Source organism: Natator depressus, chromosome 14 (assembly GCF_965152275.1).
Source record: "Natator depressus isolate rNatDep1 chromosome 14, rNatDep2.hap1, whole genome shotgun sequence".
Lineage (NCBI taxonomy): Eukaryota > Metazoa > Chordata > Testudines > Cheloniidae > Natator > Natator depressus.
In genome coordinates this window covers 3,197,898-3,218,887 of record NC_134247.1, presented here as the reverse complement: position 1 = coordinate 3,218,887, position 20,990 = coordinate 3,197,898, and the positions used below count along the sequence as shown (strand labels likewise).

Sequence of the window (20,990 nt, the reverse complement as noted above, 5' to 3'; positions counted from 1 at the left end):
AATTAATCTCTTCTAAGTTTAGCTCCATAGGAAGAGTGGAAGAGGCCAGAGTACCAGATAGAGCACTGCTGTGCATGAGAAGTGGCTTTGACTTCCACGCTCTTGCTACCCAGCAGTGGCGATGTATTCTAGACAATTTGAGGAACACCATTCTCTAGCTCCCAAAGGTCTTATGTACAGGCCCTGTAAGCTGAAACGATGGAGGCTGCAGTACTGGGACACAAGAATTTTGGGGTCTTGAAAGTTACTTGTGATGGTTCACTGTAAAGCCAGGCACCGTTAATTCCCTCAAGTATCCATCAGTGAGAAACAGATACTAGAAAAAAACCTTCAAAGTGAAATTCGGAATCTTCCTAAGCGTGTGAAATGTTTTTATCAACTAAATAAAATATGTAAAGTAAAGCATCTTGCAGGCTTCTGTCACATGAGATTTTTACAGAGACCCTCTGAAGAGTACAGTAGAATAGTCTGATACATATGGCCAATTCATGGAGGCATTGGCATGTGCTGGGGAAATTACAGCCTTAAAAGTTCAATCTGCCATTCGGTTCCAAGATGACACAGATGTTTTTGTTTAAGGTTTCCCTGAACCAGGTTCTGGGGGTCTATTTTAAACAATGAAAAAAGCATGAATTCCAATGTAAAGAACCAAAGTGCAATATTATATTGCCTCCTCTGAGCCCCAAGCTTTATAGATGTTTCTGGGGCCTTTTTCAGTAAAAGGTCCATGTGATCAGACAGCTGCCTCACACATTCCGGGCTGCTAAACACATTCATCTTTTCTTACAAGATAAATGTGTATATCCCTTTTTAAACAAGGTGTTTTACTGAGGAAATGGTGGTTCACTTTGTTCAGGCCTTCCTCGTGTCTTGGCCCACGTTTCATTTCTGGGAGTGTTTGCCCCAGAGCAGAGTGAGACTGAGGCTAGAAATCAGAGGCTAGGAAATGAATGTTTCCTTTTCTGATCATCTGGTCCAGATAATTTCCCATCACATTTCTGTACAAGCACTTGGTTTGTTCCTTGTATGCCGTATAAATGTAAATGTGCGGTTTGCACCATCAACGTTGCCTTTTTAAGATCCCCTGCATGGATTCATTTCACTTCCCTTCACAGCGTCCTGCTTCACAGATTAGCAACAGACTCTTACCATTTATATGTGCCTAATTTTCTCTCTGATATCTCATCAGGTTCTAGTAGTGGACAGCCTGCTGATGCTTAAACTAGCCAAATTAAAGCACTGATTTTGTGATCCATGACAAAGCCACCTGAAGCTAGTGTCTTGGCTTCTGGTTGTGTGTGTCAGAATTCCCCTGACCCCTCCATTCCTGGCTGAGAAAATGCTATGCTTTTGCACATAGCCATGTTTGCCAGGTGATCAACCTAAGTTGTTGTAGCCTGGAATTTGTTGTGTAGACCTTAATTCCTAGTGCACAGAAATAAAACAGGACAGTAGGAACTATATTCTTGGGTTTAATTTTGAAGAGTTTTTCTGATGAAGAGGGAGGCTTGCAAGGCACCAAGGTTGAAATCTTGGCCTAATTAAATAAATGGCAAAACTCCCATTGACTTCAGTCCTGCCAGGGTTTCACCCCAGAAATTGAAACCATTAGTTTAGCTGTGAAAATGCTCTTGAAGCAGGATGCAGCATAAAGTAAATATAGGACATTTATGGGAATACCTGTTTAAAAGTACTTCCTAATATAGCAAACCATGGACACAACTTGCATTAATATCTAAAGCCAATGTCATGTTTAACCTGGCTGTTTAAACCATAATGCTGTCCAGGGGTGACTTACAAAAATAAATCAATTCCTCCACTGGAGTGGTTTAAAAGTTACTTTCTATTCTAGGTGGTCCCGACAACCAGGTCCACTTTGAGGGTTACCAAGTCTCTAATCAGTGCATGGCTCTGGTACGGGATGAGTGCCTGCTGCCGTGCCGGGATGCACCGGAGCTCGGCTACGCGAAGGAGTCCAGCAGTGAGCAATATGTGCCTGACGTATTCTATAAGGTAAGGGTTACGACTAAAGATAACAGCCAAAGTGTGTGTGAAAGAGAGCATGAGGGGTAGTTCTGCTGAGGGTCTGGAACTCGATGTATCCAACTCAGTGACAGGACGCTTTGAGGTTTTGAACTATTTTCGGTAGTAACCGTACACGGCATGTTCAAAGGAAGCAATTGTGTAAGCTTAATTTCCTCCTCCTAAAAGTGCTGTTAAGGTTTCCAGTGCAGTAGTAGGCATTGGCTATCTAGCCTATAAATGAGGTCTGCAGTGATCCACGTAGGGCCTGTAGCAGGCACTCTGAATTAACCACATCTTCTGTGTTTATTGGCAGTGGTTGCCACGCTTCTCTGTTGACTTTTAATCCCCTGCTGAGTGTATTTGCTTCCTCCTCTCCCCAGTTACATTTACACACACTGTGCACTGAAGCAAAGTGAGGCACCAAGTTAAAGCTGCAATAAAAGCAGGTTCCTAACGAGATGGTGAGAATTTATTGTATGTAATACTTTTATAAGACACCTACAGAACAGCATCAGGCACTCTACAATAACACACTGAGCAGGAAAAGGGAAAATAAGGCCCAGTCTGCCCAAATAGAGCCGCCAACCAGAGGAGAGAGGGACCACACATACCCCAACCGAAGGGGAACAGTAGCCTGCAAGTACAAAAATAGGGAAGGGAAGGGGTTAGTAGACTTTAAAAAAAAAAAAAAAAAAGCAGGGATGGGAATACATAAGAACGGCCACTCTGGGTCAGCCAATGGTCCATCGAACCCAGTATCCCGTCTCTGACAGTGGCCAGTGCCAGAGCTTTCAGGGGAGTGTACAGAACAGCCGTTCTGGAGATAGCCACCTCTGTCTTCCCCTCTCAGCTTCTGGCAGTCAAAGGTTGAGGGTCACCCCCAAGCATGGGGTTGCATCCCTGACCATGCTGGCTAGTAGCCACTGATGCACTTATTCTCCATGAACTTATCTAGTTCTTTTTTGAATGCAGTTATACTTTTGGCTTTCACAGCATCCCCTGGGAATGAATTCCACAGCCCTGGCTTTTCTCTCTCTGGTGCTGCAGTTAGTGCCTGCTATTAGGTCCTTTCTCTTGGGTCACATGATAAGCCTCAGAAGCCCCTCCTGATGCACAGTGGGACTCAACTCACTTTCAGAGCAGGAATCTACAAGAGGATTAGGCCATCAGAACCGTACGTGCAGTGTGGCATGCAAAAGCCCTGTCAGTAACTGGACTACTACGTGTATGGATTCTGTAGCTTTTGTTAGAGATGAGTATTCACTTTAGACATTTGTTCCTAGAGTTTTTCAAACCTCTTGCCTCTCCAGAATTGGGCTGGAAAAGTAAGAATAGGATCTTGGTGAGAATAATGGTGCTGCTTCTCAGAAATCCTGCTTGCTGTGTTTTGGTGCTTCACGAACAAGGATGGAGAAAATGAAGTTAACAGAGATGCTTGCCAAGGAATTGGCCATCCATCATCCAAGCCAGCTATCTCATCTTTGTTTATATCTGATGTTTGTGATCTGGTCTGCTTGTGACACTTCCTCCTGTCATATTTGAGACTGTTCGTTAAGTGTAGGCTAGGCCAGGCTGCCTTGTTTGGCGCTGTTAAAATGAGGGCAGCGTACATCACCATTAGCAAATCTTGAAGGAATACTTTTGTGTGCCCCAAAGTGGTGCTGAGTGAAGATCAGGAAACTGCTGATTGGTGAGCTGCTCTGCACGGTTTTTTCCTGTCAATACCACGCTATTGGCTTGCCCTGATGCCACCTGAAATTGTGAAACACCTTCCAGCCACATCTCTTCATCGCTCTAGCAGTCTTTCCCCATTTGTGGTGCTTGTAAAGTGTGTTCTCACCAATGAAGCTGATTCTAAGTCCAACAGCATACAGGCAATTCCCAAAGGGTGCCCAAATGGCCAACTGAAGGTCTCACTGGCACCTTGTCGGAGGCCATGGGCTGTGCCTAATTTGAATAAATAAAGCTGGTGCAGTTGCGCTTGTCTTGAATGTGAAGGTGCAGCTCCTGCTGATTGCCGATCCCTGCATGCAGTGTTCCATCTCAGAAAGCAATGACTCAGCTCAGGTCAAGGAGGAGCATTGCATTGGCCACAGCCCATGTCTCCACGTCCAGAGGCATCGCAGAATGCTGCGTGCTGACGTTCAGAGTCGCAAGAAGCCAGTGTATGTTCCAGCAGGTTCGAAACTCTACTTTTTAACCTGAAGCAATGGAGGTAAACGAAGTGATCACAGATTACTCCAGCATTCTGTGGAAATTTCCATGAACCAGTGATTCATTGGGTCAGTCTTCAGATTATTTCAAATGTTTTATAACTCCTACCCATAATTGTCTTTTTCGTTATGTGCTTCGGGAAGGCTTGAGGGGCGCTCTGGTGGGTGTAGTTGTCCTTTGAATTCAAACATGTTTGGCTCCAGTACCTTTACTTTTTCTGGAACATTTTTAAACTGATGGGAAGCTTAGTCACTTCTGGTTTTAAAGACCATTTGGGTCTCATTAAATGCAAAAAGGCCTGACGTCAGAGACACTACCTCATAGTCACTGGGTGTGTGACAGCAAGCTGGGCGAAGCATTGCTTATGCATTTTGTTGGGAGCAAGAGTCCTGAGTAGATTTGGCCTTGCAGTGAGAAGACAAAGATGGTTAGTAATGTAACACCGTGGCCACACCTGTCAGCGTGATAGCAGGAGCATTGCTCAAGCACTGTGGTCACCAGACAATGTCCAGCTTGATAATTAGTCTGTCTACCTTTATGCTTCAGCCTTTTGCTTCCTGCCCTAAGCTGTCGTGCAGGGTTGCTGTGGGCTCTTAAGCAGCTGCCACATTTCACCTCAGTTGACTGTTTCACTGGTGAGCAAGAATAATTCATATACGTAGTGTGTGCATCAGCTTGAAAAGCACTTTAGGATGAAAGGGGCAATATTAATGTAAGTTTATTGTGATGGTTGGATGAGAACCAAGAAGCCAATGTTTGTGTAGTGTGGAATATATTTATAGAACAATTTAGCATCCGAATGTGGGAGGGGAAACTATTAAATTCCTGTCTCCACTAGTTGCATAAAGGAGTAGATGCATTTTAAATTCCTGCCAGTAGGAAAAGGTGACCCGTGTAAAGCCGGAGAAATATAAAGCAGCAAGTGTATTACAGTCTGCTCATCACATAAGGAAAAGATCTTGTATCTTTACTCTTAATATGTGTTGTTGATGCTTTTGAAAGGACTTAAGAAATTTCTCTGAGTTAGTAATGCTGCAGAAATAGAAGCCTGTGTCAGGGATCAAAGCCATACAGCTGGGAGAAATTAGTGAGAGTGTTACAGGTTCGAGGACTCTGGCAAGCAGGCAAAGAGGTGCTTCAAGGCAAAATAACAGCTCTCTTCATTCATCAAGGCTTTCTTGTATGGCGCATATCAAGATGCATTTGTGGAACGGGGTCAGAGGCTAGCATGCCCCTCAGTGTGTTACAGCTGTTGCTGAAAATAAGATTCCCATGTGAACAAGTGTGACTTACCTCAATGGTCTATCAGCTGTAGACATGTCTTAAATATCATGAAAACAGGAAAACTGATGGCACCAGATTTGCTCTGTTGCATAAACCAAAGTATTTTTCCTTAGCCGCTTGCCTTGTGATTCCTGTATGTCTTTACCTTTCTCTTTGTATTGGCCTCTTGCCCTGCTACTCACAGAAACCATCCCATTAGCACTGGCAGCATGGCGCTTTCTCTGAGTGGATATTCAGTCTGTGCGGTGCGAAAGCTGTAAATGTGTTCTGGAGTGAAAATTGGGGGCTTTCAGGACCAGAAATATAAATTACTCTGCTAAATAATTTTCTCATCGTGATCAACTCGAAAGGAAAAACCATCCCACTGGTAAACCCAGTGGTTCGAAGTGCGGGATTAGTGAGGACTATCAGGTGTTGCAGTGCAACATTCTGTTATATTACGATGTTGCAGAAAGACCGGTTAGCACTTCTCAACAACAGTAACTCCACACAAATCTGCTCAAGGCCCCCTCTCTTCTCAATATGTAGACACACAATGGCTGTAATTATGATAACCATTCTCTCCTGTAGCTCGAGAGACCAGGGTATTGTTAACCTCCTCCTTAGTTCATTTTCCAGCAGTATGGGCAGGCTAAAGATTCCACTTTGTATCAGGACTGCAGAAGGCTTGGGTTTATCCTAATACGTTAGAAGTCCCTGCCCTCTGTCTTCTGTCTCCTCACTGTTTTCGTGTATTTCCAGGAAGTAAATAAGTGCATCTATCCATCTTGCTTAAGCTATGAATGTAACTTAAACATTGGGGGCCTGATAATGGGATCGAAGTCAGTGGGAGCGGTGGGTGCTCAGCACCTTTGGAAATTTGATGGTGTATGTATCCTTACAGTCATCTGGGTGCTTTGTGCCTATGTCTATTGCTGCACATTGTGTGTGAATGCTGCAAACTCTTCAAGCTGCCTTCACCTAGTCTGCAGAATTCATGGCTTTCCATTATCAAGCTGTCATTTTGTTGTGCACCCCAACGAACCCCAGGCTGCAGCGCTGTCTTGGAGTCGGTGGTAGCACGGCAGGACTCTTATTTCATGGATGTCTCAACATTTCATCAAGTGGAGCAAAAAAGTGAGAGCTCTGAGTTTTATGGACCCTTTGAAGCATTTAAGTAGTCATGGGTTGGTACTTTTGTGGGACTAGATTCTTCTGTCAACTTTAGGCAAATACCTGGGATCTCAGCACAAACAAGAAGATGTCATCCTTGTTGTGTGTTACATTTTATTGTTGCTTTAATATCCAAGAAACTTGCTCTGGGATGGGGAAGGATTAAAGCCCTTTTTAATGACACTTGTGTTACAAAAGGGACATTTCCCCTCATGCCAGAGATCAGTGGGTTTGGTCTTTGCATTTGGACAACTGCTCAGCTTCGTGCAGCGTCGGCGCGGGAAGCATCAGCTGTTCAACTTTCGTTTCCGTTCAAGCTCTGGAACACCCCACTCCATCCAGCTCTTGGAGTGACTTGACAGCCTTTTGCCGCTTTTTATTAAGTCCAAATGGGATTACCAACCCCAACTTCTCCTAGCCCAATACCAGTCTCAGACTGGACTGTGTTACTGGTGCTCAATTTATAAATTCCCTCTCCTCCTGTCTGTAAAACTTGAAAGTCTGATAATTGTTACATACAACGCGACTGCACCTCTGGCCTTTGTTAGAGGAATCCCTGCAGGTTACGATGACGGGAATTCTCTGAGCAACCAAAACGTGGAGGAATGTTCTTGTAAGTGGAGAAAAGAGTGCTCTGCAATCCAGTTTTTGTTCTTCCTTTAAAACCTGCAAAGGGTTCTGTGGTGACTGCTCTTTCCGGCCATTGCTCGGGAATGGCCAGAGAATGGACCAGGGGGTGTTTCCATCTTAATCTTAACCATCTTAACCTCATACCACAAAGGTTCTCCTCTTGTGCATGCCTTTGTTTTGTGGGAGGAGCTTCCTTGAATATAAAGTTCTCTGTCCCCAACCATGGATAGTTGTGAGGGAGGATGGAAGGACACTGGGTTTATTCTTCTTGCAAAAGCTTGCCACATGCAGAGAGTTCCCAGCAGTAAGAGACTTGATAGATGTTCAAAGGTCACCCTGTCTCAGCTGGTAGGAGAGAGCTGTCCTACAGTAACCACCTGGTCTGTACCAGGAAGCACTTCTGCCTCTCAGTGAGTAGAAAGCACATGGCAGTCCTTAGCATAGTTCAGAAAATTGGCTAGTTCTGTGCCCATAGCAGTTTAAATAAGATTAAATAATCAAAAGCAGGCCCCATGGATTTTTACAGCGTCTTGAGTGAGTGTGTTCTCATTAGAATGCCGTTGTGATGGGAAGTGAAAAGTCTGTTGCTAGGTCTGCGCTAAGAGGAAGCGTGTGCGTGTAATATGCTACTAATAACCACTTATATTGGCCTTCTCCGGGCTGTGAGTGTTGGAGCTGGGAAGGGCTTCCTTCAGTCTCAGAAATATCCCTGTGGGAGACTGCAGTGTGGCTTAGTAGAGACAGCACTGGACAGGGAGTCAGGACTCTCCGGGGTTCTGCTCCCAGTGCTGTCACTGACCTGCTGTGTGAGCGTAGGCAGGTCTCTTCACCTCTGCCTCAGATTTCCCATCTGTGACACGAGGATGACACTTACCTTCATAGTGTAACACTCAGATCTATAGGCGAAAAGAGCTGTGTAAGAGCTAAATAAACTTGGTCTAACTCCAAAGCAACATAAGCAGCGTAAACTCAGGGAAGATCTGATCATGAGGGAGAATATCATCAGTGTCAATGAGTCTCCATATTAAAAGGTTCTTCCCTTGGAGAATAAGGAGCCCTGGTCCATTTGTTGTTGTTTATTAGTTGTACGTAGACCCCAGGAGCCCCAGTCAAGGACCAGAACCCCATGGTGTTAGGCGCTGTACAAACACAGAACACAGAGACAGTCCCTGTTGCAAGGGCAATCTAAGTGTAAGACAAGAGACAATAGGTGGATACAGACAGAGAGGGGAATACAAGTGGGATGATATTGGGCAGCATGGTAGGCGGTCTCAGATGACTAGCAATCCAAATTGCTGTCAAGTTTTTTTGTATGCATCATGGCAAAGGAGAGTTTGGAGTATTGCTCTCGCCCTTAGTGCGTGGTTGATTGTACATACGTTGATCCATAGCGACTGAGAATCTGAACTCTTCCTGAGCTGCCCTGTCCATATTGCAAGCCCTGCAGCCAGCTTGCCAGCAGAAGCATGAGAAAGTTGAGAGTAACTTCCTTGGTTAATGGGTATTTCTCCGTGCTGATGGATTAATCATTTTCCTATTGGGAGACAGAAGCTGCAGTACCATTAGGTCAAACTGTTTCAAAATGTTGGGATTGCAGGAGCTGATCTCCACTCCTGTCTCTAGTATGATTCATTGCCCAATTCCTCTGGGGCCTATTGTTTGATTCTTGTCCAGACAGCGAGCAGAATTTGAGCCTTCATTAACTCCTTGCTACCCTCCGTTTGGAGCCGTGGCTGCTAAGCAGAGCGTGTGGCACTGGGAATCCCCGAGTCCTGAGTTACAGTAATAGCATACCACATATGTGGATAAAGGCTGCTAGGGCTCTGGTGACTGCCAAATTTGGAGTGATCTCGTAGCAATCCTCCCAGCTTGACATTTGTTAGGGCTATAAAATGTAACTGCCTAATAAAACTGTACCTGTGGGGAGGAGGAAGGTGCCTACTTCGTTCCACAAGGAGGGAGGCACAGACACTTCCTTTAGCTGGGGGGTGTTAGGTGTCAATTTGGTAGTAACAATTTTAGAAAATATCTTTCAAGCCTTAGTAGCATGACATTAAAAAGAAGGCTTTTAACATGGAAATCCCCAGAGGGGAAGATTAAAGCGAACAGGTGCTGGAAAAATGTTTCTGCATATTAGAACTTAATTAGATTTGAAAATGAATTCCAGATGGGCTAATTATGTGTGAGTTGTTGCAGGTTCTTTCTTGCAGGGGCAGGAGAGTGTTTGGGAAACTGATGTAGCTTGATTGGATTTGATTCCTAATTCTTGCAGTATTGCTGAGATCTAGACGCAGGCTGGCTTTCGGGCCCTGTGATCCCTCTGAAAAGGCACCACATCTCCTGCTGCTGCTGTCAGAGCCAGGGAGATCTAAGGCCACAAGCAACCAGGCTTGTTGCTAAAATAACCAGGGGGCCAACAACCTGTCACGTTCAAGGAGAAATGATTCTGATCAGAATTACTTGTAAAGGAAACTTCAAAGACGGGACGGTTGATTCTACAAAGGGGGAACTATTTCCAGGGACACATGGCGTTTACGGGTGCCGTTGGCTTCTACAAGCAAAGTCGCGTGCCAAAGCATGCTTGAGCATGTGACTGACTGAGCGTGTGGGGACTGTCCAGAGCGACAGCAGGGGGTGCTGGTTACAGTGCTGCATGTTTCTGATACAGAAATACTAGAGCAGTGGTTCTCAACCTGCGGGCTGCTTGCTGGCCAGTCAGCACACTGCTGCGGCCCGTGTGACACCCTCAGGGCCATACAGGTAGTGTGTATGTGTATATATATTGTGTGGATGCAGCCCACAGAACACACAGAAAGCTACATCTGTGGCCCACAGTGGTAAATAGGTTGAGAATCGCTGTACTAGAGTAACTGAGAAATGTTACTAGTGGGAGCGTAGCAGCATATTCAAAGCCAGAAAATGTAGCTTTCAAAGGGACAGTGTTCTCCATGAGTGTCTCTGTGAAGTGTTGCTTCCTGGCTCCGTTTTAGGAGTTCTTCACAAAACCCCAGAAGATACCCCCTCTGTCTGCAGTGTGGGGCTGAGGGACAAATTTCATGGTCTTTTTACAGCGTTCCCCAGGAAGTAAATGGAGCATGCCGGAGCGAGAGCCGTGTATGAGTCTGCGTGTGTGCCGGGGCGAGAGCCCTGTATGAGTCTGTGTAACTGCCATGGGCTCTGCCTACCAGCCACTCTGAGAAAGCTCAGCAAATGTGAACTTTTCCATAAGGTCTGTGACTGGAAATCATGGATGTGTGATTTATGTGTGGCTTGATGAATGATTTATATCACGTGAAGGGATGATTTAGGTAGAAAATACAGTCCCCTCTTACAGAATCTGTAATGAAGAGTCAGTTCTTATTCATTTATTTCTGAAGCTGTTTGAACTCAGCGTGTTTGACATAAATCAAGTCTAATTGTCATTTCATGATTAATGAACATATGCTGGCCATTTTTCTTCATAATTAAACTTTATGTTCAGTTCATGTGACAAAGCAAAACAAGTTTAGGCTTTGCCAGGTTGTGTGGCTTTTCCAGGTCTGTGTATTTAGGAAAAAGTGGCTGGTTTTCCAATGGCCCTGAATAGACCCTGCTGGGCACGAGCACGTGTAATTCGAGTGGAGACTCCAGCACGTTGACCTGACCGTTCAGCCTGTGCAGAAAGTCAGTTTTGTGTCCAGCTGTGGTGTAAAGGGGACATTTCGTTATGAATACGGCGCCTTTTGGCTTGTCTGCTTCAAACATCAACTGAGATCTGGGGTGGAATTATCTGAGAAGCAGGGACGCTGTTCGAAGGGCAGCTATCGTGTCCAGTGTTGCCTCAACTGCAGGGACAGCTACACATCTGCCCTTTGAACAGTAACTTAACCACCCAACAAAATGACAGAGGAAAGTGAATAGCTGTCTGTATCTTTCATAAATCTGCAAAACAGTCCCAATAGTTTAAAAGCCCCAAATCTATCTGGGTGTTCCAGCTCAGGGATCCATATGGTCTACATCAGTTCCATCCAGTTCACTAACTGTGCTCTTCTTATTTCAGGACATAGACAAGTTTGGCAACGAGATCACTCAGCTGGCTCGCCCGCTCCCTGTTGAGTACCTAATCATAGATGTAAGTATTCGCTGCAGTATTGAGGTAGAGTTCCTTTTGCATCACCGAACCTTCTGAAAAATCCACAAAGTCTGAAGGTTTTAACTCGAGTTTGCTTTCTTTAAACAACTCTTTAAACCTGAGAGTGCAGCAGTCAGCATGCTTTTGTGTGAGTGCAACACTCGGGGGTGGGTGGTGATGTGGTGCCAGAGAAATGCATTTACTTCTCCAAAAGGCGCCGCCTGGAGTGTCTTATTGCTGTTATGAAACAGAATTTATCCATCAAATGAAGGAAGCAGTAAGCCCCATGGATATGCTGGGCATTAAATCACTGGGAGCTAATTAGAAAGCTCCAGTTGTCTCTTTTGTAGCAGTGATTAAGAACACTGCTCATTCCAGTGATGAGCAAGCTGGGTTTGTAGTATGAAAAGGCCTACAGCTCCTTCATTGCCAGCTCCTAATGCTTTCATTCTGGAGACTGAATCCTAGTTGCAGTTCTGTGTTCAGGTCCCATCTGCCCACCACTGAATGTGTCTCCCCAGGGAGCAGTGTTGTTTCTTGGGCTATGCATCCTTGAGTGTTGGGAGCCAAAGGGCAATTGGTCTGAGAGTCCTGCCTGCCAACACACTTGGGAGCAGTGTTAAAACTCTGCCACTGTCTTTCAATTTTAATGGGGGCCTTTCCTGGATGGGAGACTGGGAGGCAGATAATTCAGATGACAGAAAATATTGCGGGAGTGGAGGTGGTGCCACCAATGATTAAATCCATTCAAAGCGACTGGTCCACTCCAGCTGGTGCTAGCGTGAATACAAATGTCCCAAGCACTGCCCCAGGAAACCCTAGATATGGGGAAGCAGGTGGACTGGAAACCAAACACTTGCTCTTCCTCTTTGTTGGTTTTTTTCCGTGGGGTGTGTTACTTGTCAAAGCTGCGTTTGGGCTGAAGACTTTGACACGTGATTCCTGCAGTGAAGTATTGCGTTTGGAACAATGGGACCCATTGTGTGGAGCCCATTCCAATTGATAGCACTGGAATGTATTTATTACCCCGGCAGTAAAGGCATCTGGTTTTGGACTACCTGGGGTGTAATTAAGATGAAAACAGATTGACAGAACATGCCCTTAGGAGGAGTCTGGAATGATGAAAACTGAATTTCTGAAGCATCTTTTTAAAAAATAAAATAAAATAACAAAACCCCTAACCAAGTATTTTTCTGGCTTATATTGCAATGGATGTTATTTCTGCACCTTTGGTGTCAACTACAAACCACACACATCCCTGATTGAAAAGCCCTTTGTTTATAAGACTTTAATAGCCACAGAATCAGAGTACAAAGGCACCTTGCCTGCCCACCCGTTCTTCGGGCCCCACCCACCACCCTCCTTCCAAGTGATGTCAGCAGCAAAGAGGAGGAATATTAGTGAGTCGCAGGATAGTGCGTACAAAGCTCAATTTAATAAAATGCACAAGGCCAGAAGCGGATGGCAAAGTGTTTGTTTGAGCCCTACATGGCTCAGTTCCAGCCATAAGAACTTAGGAGCCCACTTGCTCGCATGGGAGGCATGTGGTTTCTGAGCCATATTCTCCCCTGCGTCTGGCGAAGTCCCCACCAACCCAGTGACGGTACTGGGGGGCCTGGGCTAGCTGACCAAAGAGCGTATCGATGGCAGGGGATTCCAAGATTAGGAGGAGACTCGGAAACCCTGCATCAGAGAGGGGCCTCATCCTTTGCTGGAATGGCTGATTCCAGTGGCAGAAAGGTGCACGAGATTAGAGACGGGCTGGAGATCCTACTTGGATGCTTAAGCAGTTGGGGAAGTCACTTACCATTTGGATAAAAGCTTGTATCTGCTTCAGTGCTTTTGCTGCCTGTCGTGCAGAGAAAACCTTGTATTTGGAGAAGTGATCTGGGAGAACTCTTTCTTCGTTTCTCAGATGGCCCCAAGTCCCAGCTGCAGATTTCAGTAATGCCTCCCTGTTCCTCTCTAATCCAACCTCCTCGGTGTAATTCTTCCAATGCATAAAAAGAGCCGGGTCCAAGTCGCCAGCCTCAGACGCACAGTTGTCGGATCAGTGGGGGGGAGGTCTGCTGTGCTTCCACAGGCTATCTGAGCCTGCCCATTTTCAGGAGAGAGTTGGATGCCACGCTCGCTGTGTTTATGAATGCTGGGGCCAGCCTAGAAAAGGGAAGTGTTGATTAAATCTCCTTGGAAATGGGAAAAAGGCTCTAGAAGTTCCACCTAATAATCACTGTGTAGCCTTCGTGACTGAACGCTGCGCTGTGAAGTGCACAGCGTTTCTCAGCTATTGGAGGCAGTGGGCCTAGGTCTCCAGTGTCTGGGAACCAGGCCTGGCCTGTCTACTCAGCACTGTGCTCTAATAGCTCTTCCTTGGATTTTTAGATTACCACAACTTTCCCCAAGGATCCAGTTTACACGTTTTCTATTTCTCAAAATCCGTTCCCTATTGAGAACCGTGACGTGCTGGGAGAAACTCAGGTAAGGAATGCTTTAAAGTGCGTGTGTCCTACCTGTACAATCGTACACATGGATGTAATCTTCTCCATGTGTCCCTTACACTAAGCAGTCTGAAAGGGAACAGCAGTAGAGAGACTGCAGCAGCTGTTCCTTTGAGCCGTCTCCTCATAGTTTGATCCACGCTTGGCAATATGCTCAGCAAAACTTCCCTCTCTGAATGCTTTGCACCTCCCTATAAACCATCCCTTCTGGATGTGCCAATCCGCACCCATCCCAGTGATATGAATGAGGCCTTTTTGCTTGCCAAGAATTGCCTCTTGCAAGTAACTTCTAAAAAGGAGCTGCCAGTCCCATGGTGTTTGTTTGATCAAGAATCAGTTAAGAGTGCATCCTGTATGTGACAAACTGCACTGCTTCCCCACACTGCTAGGGGTGGGTCAAACAACATGCAGGGCCTACAGTGGCTCCTGGGTTTAGTGCTGACACCGAGAATGCTGGCTGCTTTTGTGGAATGGTTTTAAAAAGCTGAACTGCTCATTACGGAAAGAGGCAGCTATCAAATTACCCAAGCCACATGTAAGCTGGCAAAATCAGCGGGCATTTTGGGTTACTTGGTAATAGTAATGGTCTGCCCCTCTCAAAAGGGATCTGCGTGGAAAGTAGCAAAGATTTCTTCTGAAATAGTTGGACGTAAAATGAATCAGAAGTGCATAGTCCCTGCACAAACACAAACTCCTGCAGAAGCTGTGAGAGGGGCAGCTAGAACATATCACTTAGCAGGTCAGGGTTTTTGCTGTGTAGAGGAGTAGTCAGCGCTGTGCGGCCTGTGTGACTGTACAGTGAGAGGATTCCTCACCCCTGACCCTGGCCTTCTCCCCCTTGCTGTGACGCATTGGCCTCTTCTGCACCTGGCGAGCCTACTCCACTTCAGCGCAATTGGCTGATGGAGGCTTCAGGGGGCATGACCCTGCTAGCCAGCTCACTGTCATTCCGGATGGGGGCACCAAGATTCCACTGGGACATTATCTTCCCATGGCCCCTGTTCCTTCACTGCCCCAAACTGGCGTGGCTCTGAGATGGTGCTGTCTGACTTGCTGCCATTCCGAGTGCTCCAGTGTCTGGGCTCAGCTCTCTATGCCCTGGGGTCTTTCAGATGTCTAAATCATTCCAGATTCCCTTTCTCTGGAAATGTGAAAGGCTGCAATTCAGTCTGCAAGGCTCTCTGATTTCAGGATGTCAGTGAGCATCGCAATTGTGTCTATTGATAGAGGAAGGAATTTTACCAGTATCATCTTTGTCAGTGTATCTGAATGGAAAAATCAAGTTATCACATTGGGGTAAGGAAATATGACTTCTGGATTGTTTTTCTTCCCCTTTCCAATCTCTGCAGGACTTCCACAGCTTGGCCACATACCTATCTCAAAACACTTCCTCTGTTTTCCTTGACATCATCTCTGATTTCCATCTGCTCCTTTTTCTGGTCACCAATGAGGTCATGCCTCTGCAGGTATGTAATCGAAGACCATGGTTTTGGCTAATGACAAAGGCAGATAGGGCTCGCAGTGAGCATCACATTACAGACCGGCACTAACCTCCTCCTCCTCCAGAATCGAGGCAGAAGCATAAGTCGCATGTGCAGTGGAAAGCGCTGTGTCTCTGTTACTCCCAATCTGAGTTCTCAGACCCAGCTTGTTTGCTGGTTTATCCATAGTTCCTGCTGAGAACATGCAGCTTGACAACTGTCTTTCCTTCTCAGTGACCCTTTTGGTTGGTGGTAAGAAGCTAGATTTGTCTGAGTTCTGGAAGTCCTGCTCCGCCTCTGCATGGTGGTGGCTGTGAGAGCAGGGTCCCAGGCGGGATACAGCCTCTTGGCTCCGGCTCGGATAGCTGGAAAGGTTTAAAAGTATTGGAATCAGAAATTCCTGTTATAATGATAACAAGATCAGTCTCACCAAATCTATTCCAGGACAACTACTTCTTGTCTTTGCAGCTCTGGCTGTATTGGCTTGGCACTAGGAGCTTGGCTGCGTATCAGGCGCTCCGTTAACATCTGCACCACTCATATTTTCCCATTTGTAAATAACAGACCAACAAGAAAAGCCATGTGTTTTCCAGAAGCTTCGAGAATTCCACAAACTGAGCATGTGTAGCCCAGCTGGGCTGCCAGTGGGCAGCTGGAGATCAGGACCAATCAGGGGGATTTTGTGTGTGTTGTGTTCAGAATTTTGTCCAGAATTTTTTTTTTCTCTTTGTGATAAAAGTGTGAGTGAGCCTTAGCTCTCTTGCAGGTTCACTGCAGCAGTGGGCAGCAGCTGCCATTCAGGGGGGCCGGTGGACTGGCTGTTTTAACTCCCTACAGGTGATCTAGTGCTCCTGAAATGAGATGGCTAGAGCCAGACCTAATGTAGGTAGGCACCATACAAGTTTCCCCTGTGTAAACCTACCGATACACCTCAAAACTATTGTCCAAGCCCTCCTGCTATTCCTGCCCTGGACCTCGAGTAAAGTCTCCGTTTCTTGATTAGGTGTATGGTGGCTTCATCCAATTCTGCTAAGTTTTACAGCCTAACATTAATACAAAGTTACTAGATACTTCTGGCCCACTTTTCTGTGCAGAGGGGTGCAACAAGTGACTTTTGGTTCCAGCATATATTCATTTATAGATTGTAAAGCCAGAAAGGACCACTGTGATCATCTGATCTGATATAGACACGCCCTGAATTAATTGCTCTAGCTTCTGTTTGGCCAAGTGTCGGGGTATGTCAGCCCTGGGGAGAAACTAGAAGCAGGGAGGGTCTGCTTGCTTGTGTCCCCAGAGTGGCACCTTTGTAAAAGGGTGAAAGATCAAACTAAAGGGTTTGGGGTTTTTTTAGAATTCTTGGCAGCCACTGGGGAATAAACTCACTATGGAGCTTGGAGTGCGGGGGGCAGGGGCTTGCAGGAGCGCAGCCCTGGTCCGTGTGCGCTGGGTTGAGACTTGTGTGCTCTCTCGTACAGGATAGCATCAGCTTGCTGCTGGAGGCAGTGAGGACCAGGAACGAGGAGCTGGCGCAGACCTGGAAGAAATCGGAGCAATGGGCCACCATTGAACAGCTCTGTAGTGAGTCCCCAGAATTCTGTGACTGAGTCACATCTCCCTTCCGGACCAGCAAGGAGGGGCAATGAAGCGGTTTGCCTGGGCTGGCTGCCGAGTGGCACAGCCGTGCACCCACGGGACAGAGTGTGGGAATGAGCTGGCTCCCAAGGCCAGCAGGGGCTCAGAGCCCTGGGGGCCCAAGCAGTACCCACCTCCTGGGCCAAAGTCAGGAGCACCACTGGAGGGCTGTGGCGTGAAGCAGAGACCCCCCAATCCTCGTGCTTTGCGGTAGGGAGGTGGCCCTGGAGTTGCTGGTCTGAGTGCTGTTAGACTGGCCTGATTTACCTGAGCCAATCCTAGATCTGTGAGACAGAAGTACTGAAATCTCTGTGTGCCCTTGTCTGCCTCAGTCTCCTGCCTGGGATAGGTGTTGTGACATCACAGCAGCAAGCAGTCTGCCATGCAACGACCCACCCCGTTTGGTCAGACGCCTGCTAATGCTGATGCTTAGCACAGAACCCAGCCCGCTGTCTGGGTGCAAAGGCACAGGCGTGGGGAATGCAGGTTTAGTACCATGAGCTTCTCTGGCCTCTAAGCTGAGGCAGGAGAGACTGCTGGTTTTAGACTCGGAGGTCCCAAGGTCAGGCCCCGCCGCTCCCCCTCCTGCCTCCACTCCTCCCCTCTTCCCAGCCTTGACCTCTGCTCTGTTTCTCCCTTACAGGCACAGTTGGAGTCCAAGTTTCAGGGCTCCATGAATATGGTGCCATGGGCAGTTCAACACATGCTGCATCCTCAGCCATGTGGGCTTGCCAACACTGCACCTTCATGAACCAGCCCGGCACAGGCCACTGCGAGATGTGCAGCCTTCCCAGGACCTAGCCCCTGCTGCTTGGAGCTAGGGGCAGACTTAAAAATACAGAGGCAAACCCGTTAAAAAGCAGGATGGTTTCTCATGCCCCCTTCCCCGTAACCATGCGCCACAAGGGGCAGACCAAGTGAGAGGGGGCTGCCATGTCTGTGTCTCCAATTGCAGGACTCTCGGCACTGTCCTTTCCGGGGCCTAGCGATAGGGAGGGGAGGCCAGCTGGCTGCTGGTGGGATTTCATCTGGAAGCTGGAACGCCCCGCGCTGTTAGCCCGGCATGAGGAGACCCTTCGCTTCAGTGTCCACACACTCAGCTCCCCCGAGATCTCCCTGCGCTGTCGTCCTCTGACTGGCTATCCTGCTGTCTCCAGGGGCTCTCTCTAGGCTTTGTGCTGCCATCAGAGGCTGATCCAGTTAGACAGCAGCTGCTTCTCCCTCTGAGCTGAGCGAGCTCCGGTGCGCAAGGCAAAGTGGGGTGGCTGGGCTGGCCATCTCCACAAGTGCATGGCAGCAAGGGGCTGACCTCCCTCTAGTAGCTTGCATGATATGCAGCTCCCCTGTGCCGGCCTGGGAGGAAGTGATGCTGTAGGCATGGCTTGGTCCCACAGCCGCTCTTTGCAGGGGATCACTGTCCCCCTCCCCAGCACTCCTCCTCCAGTGCCTGGTTTGTTTGTCAGCAGTCGGCTCTTCTCCAGTGGTTTTCTGTAGCCCTCGGTGCCTGACTCGGCTGAGCCTCCACCATAATTACAGCGTTGACTAAATGGTCTGCAGCTGGAGAACGTACGATGAGCACCAGTGCTGGGCCAGGAGCAAAGCTGCCACGCCCCAGCACTCATCCGCAGTGCTTGTGGTCCTCTTGGCATCCGAGTGGAGAGCTGGCGTCCCTTTGTGTACCCAAGAGCCCTGTCCCTCCTGTGTGACCCCTCACTGCAGCCCAGAAGCACGGTGAGCTGCCTCTCTCCACAAAGCGGATTTGGCAGTCGCGTCTCGGCTCTCCCCTGCCTAGGGCCATGGCATCCTGATTGAAAGGGCATGCGGGGCGGGGTGGGCTGGGCTGGGTCTGCTCCTGCTTGCTAGATCTCCCAAGGGCCAACGAACAAGCAGAGGGAGCTCGCTGTCCCAGACCAGAGGTGGGGCTGGTGCCTTGGCTTATCGTTTTTGTTAAAGCGGTGGGTGGGCAGCCTGGGCCCATGGGGGCAGCCGCCCCAGCTCTGTGGAGCAGGCATCCTTTCACTCACGCCTTTCTCCCTTAAGGACACAGCCCACTATAGGGTGCAAGCCAGTCACAGCAACACAGTGCATGCTCCTTCCATTACCACAGCCTTGTATTTAGTGCCGTCTCCTCCATCTGCCAGCCACTGTGTTGTCCCTTGGGGGCTGCCCTGGAGGAGCTGCTTCCCTTGGCCATCTCCCCCCTACAGAGTGAGGCTCTGGCACTTAGGAAGCGAATGTAACTTGTAAGTCCGCTTTGCATTAGCAAGTGCAGGGCTTGGCTCCAGCACAGACAAGGCACCCGTTCTGCATTAGACCCCCCCAGGCCTGGGCTGGCATCTTTTCCTTTTGGCTGCTTGGTAGTTAGCCCCAGTCCTGCAGCCAGAGCCCAGGTGCCCAAGCAAAGGGACGAGCCCCACACCTTTGTTTTCAGCAGCTGATCCGCTCCACTGGAGCGAAATGAGCCCCATAGCAAACATGCAGCATGTTCCATCCTTCCAACTTGCCTGGGGCTGCTCGCAGCAGTCCAGTCTTGATAGGTGCTCTTTAGTGTCTGACGTTCAGAGCTGGCCTTGGGGGCCACAGCAGGGGTGTTTGTGGGGGCCAGGCCACAATGGGCAGGTCTCCCACTAAATCACCACTCTCTGCTCTCCCTTTACATTTAGACCCGTGGCGGCAGCGGCGGCTGCTCCTGTTTTTAACCACACTGGGGCAGAATTGCAGGTCTTGTTCTTCCTCGGCTTGCGCATTAGTGACCTTAAGAGCATCCCAGCTGGCCAGCCCCTGAGCCCAGGCTAGACGCGTCTGTGAGCATGGGGAAGTGCCATTTGAAAGCCTGCCTTTCCCCCTCCCGGAGTCTTGCTGAGGTGGTGTCTGACCCTCTGCGACCCCACTGTGGCATTTTGGCCTGTTTGCCATTCCCGGAGCAGCACCCGGCCCCTGGGGTTCGCTGCCTCTCTCCAATTGTACTCATTCAAACGCCCCAACGTTTCCTGTGCTGCATTGTAAGGAAGCCCTTCCCAGCTGTTCAGAGAGGCCCTTGCTCTCCTTATCCAAAGAGAACCATGGTGGCCATCAGCAGCTTGGTTGAAACGGGAGGAGTGGGTCCCCTTGGCAGGATAATGCTGCGAGTTTGTTTCCTCCGAGACTGATAGGGGAACTAGGACTGGCTGATCATAATGGGTCAAACAGACCCTTGGTACCCCATCAGCCGGGGCTCCCCCTTTTCCCCTCTCCAGGAGGCCAGTAGTGGGGTGGGCAAGCTGGGGGGAGCGGTGGGGGACACAGTTTGACTTCTCACAGCTCATCCCTGCACTCTCTGTGGCAGTGCGGATGCATCCCACCCCCTTCACTGCAACCCATGAACAGCTGGCAGGAGTGACATGGTTTCTACCCTTCGCAGTGGAAGGGTCCTTCGCGCCATCCTGCTGCTGTTTGAAGAGTAGTCGATTGCTGCCTGGCTGTGTTTGCCGGGAGGGCAGGCGGCTGTCTGTCCATCTCTGGGTTTGTGTGTCAATCTCCTGGGCCATGGCTGCTCTTGCTTTTCTGTGCGCTTTGGCTTGCAGAGGTGTGCGTGTTGGGTGTGGACTGGAGTTACCTTAATTAAAGCCCTGCAAGTAAAATCTAATAAAAGCGCCTGAAATGTGAACAAGGCTGCTGGCCTCTGCTGTGTTTATTGACCCACCCCAGCCGGAATCCTGCGTGGTTCTCTGACCCAAGCTGAGCAGCTGCCTCCGGCCTGTTTGCCTGTGTGCGCCGCTGCTCGGTGCGGAGTTGGCAGCAGAGAGGCCGTGCGGCTGCGTAGGCTGGTGGGGACACGAGGGGTTTGGTAGCCAGGCCTGTGTTGTCAGCACGTAAAGACACGTTACCGTGGGGCCTGCACCAGGCAAGGGCAGTGGGCGCTGGCTCCCAAGGAGCATCCTGCACTGTGCCCCAAGGGAGCTTCGTCCAGCAGGTAAAGAAACA

The 20,990-nt window shown here is 48.5% G+C and overlaps 1 protein-coding gene across 2 annotated transcripts in view; it reads left to right on the top strand.

The window, feature by feature from the left end:
* NPLOC4 (NPL4 homolog, ubiquitin recognition factor) overlaps positions 1–20,672 on the top strand; it is a 42,914-nt gene extending 22,242 nt beyond the window's left edge. For both annotated transcript variants that reach the window (XM_074972232.1, XM_074972233.1), the window contains 6 exons: positions 1,853–2,013; positions 11,345–11,416; positions 13,799–13,894; positions 15,264–15,380; positions 16,871–16,973; positions 17,671–20,672. In XM_074972232.1, the coding sequence (XP_074828333.1) occupies positions 1,853–2,013; positions 11,345–11,416; positions 13,799–13,894; positions 15,264–15,380; positions 16,871–16,973; positions 17,671–17,828 (707 nt within the window). In that variant the 3' untranslated portion in view covers positions 17,829–20,672. The remainder of the gene's footprint in view (positions 1–1,852; positions 2,014–11,344; positions 11,417–13,798; positions 13,895–15,263; positions 15,381–16,870; positions 16,974–17,670) is intronic.
* Positions 20,673–20,990: the final 318 nt, after the last annotated feature.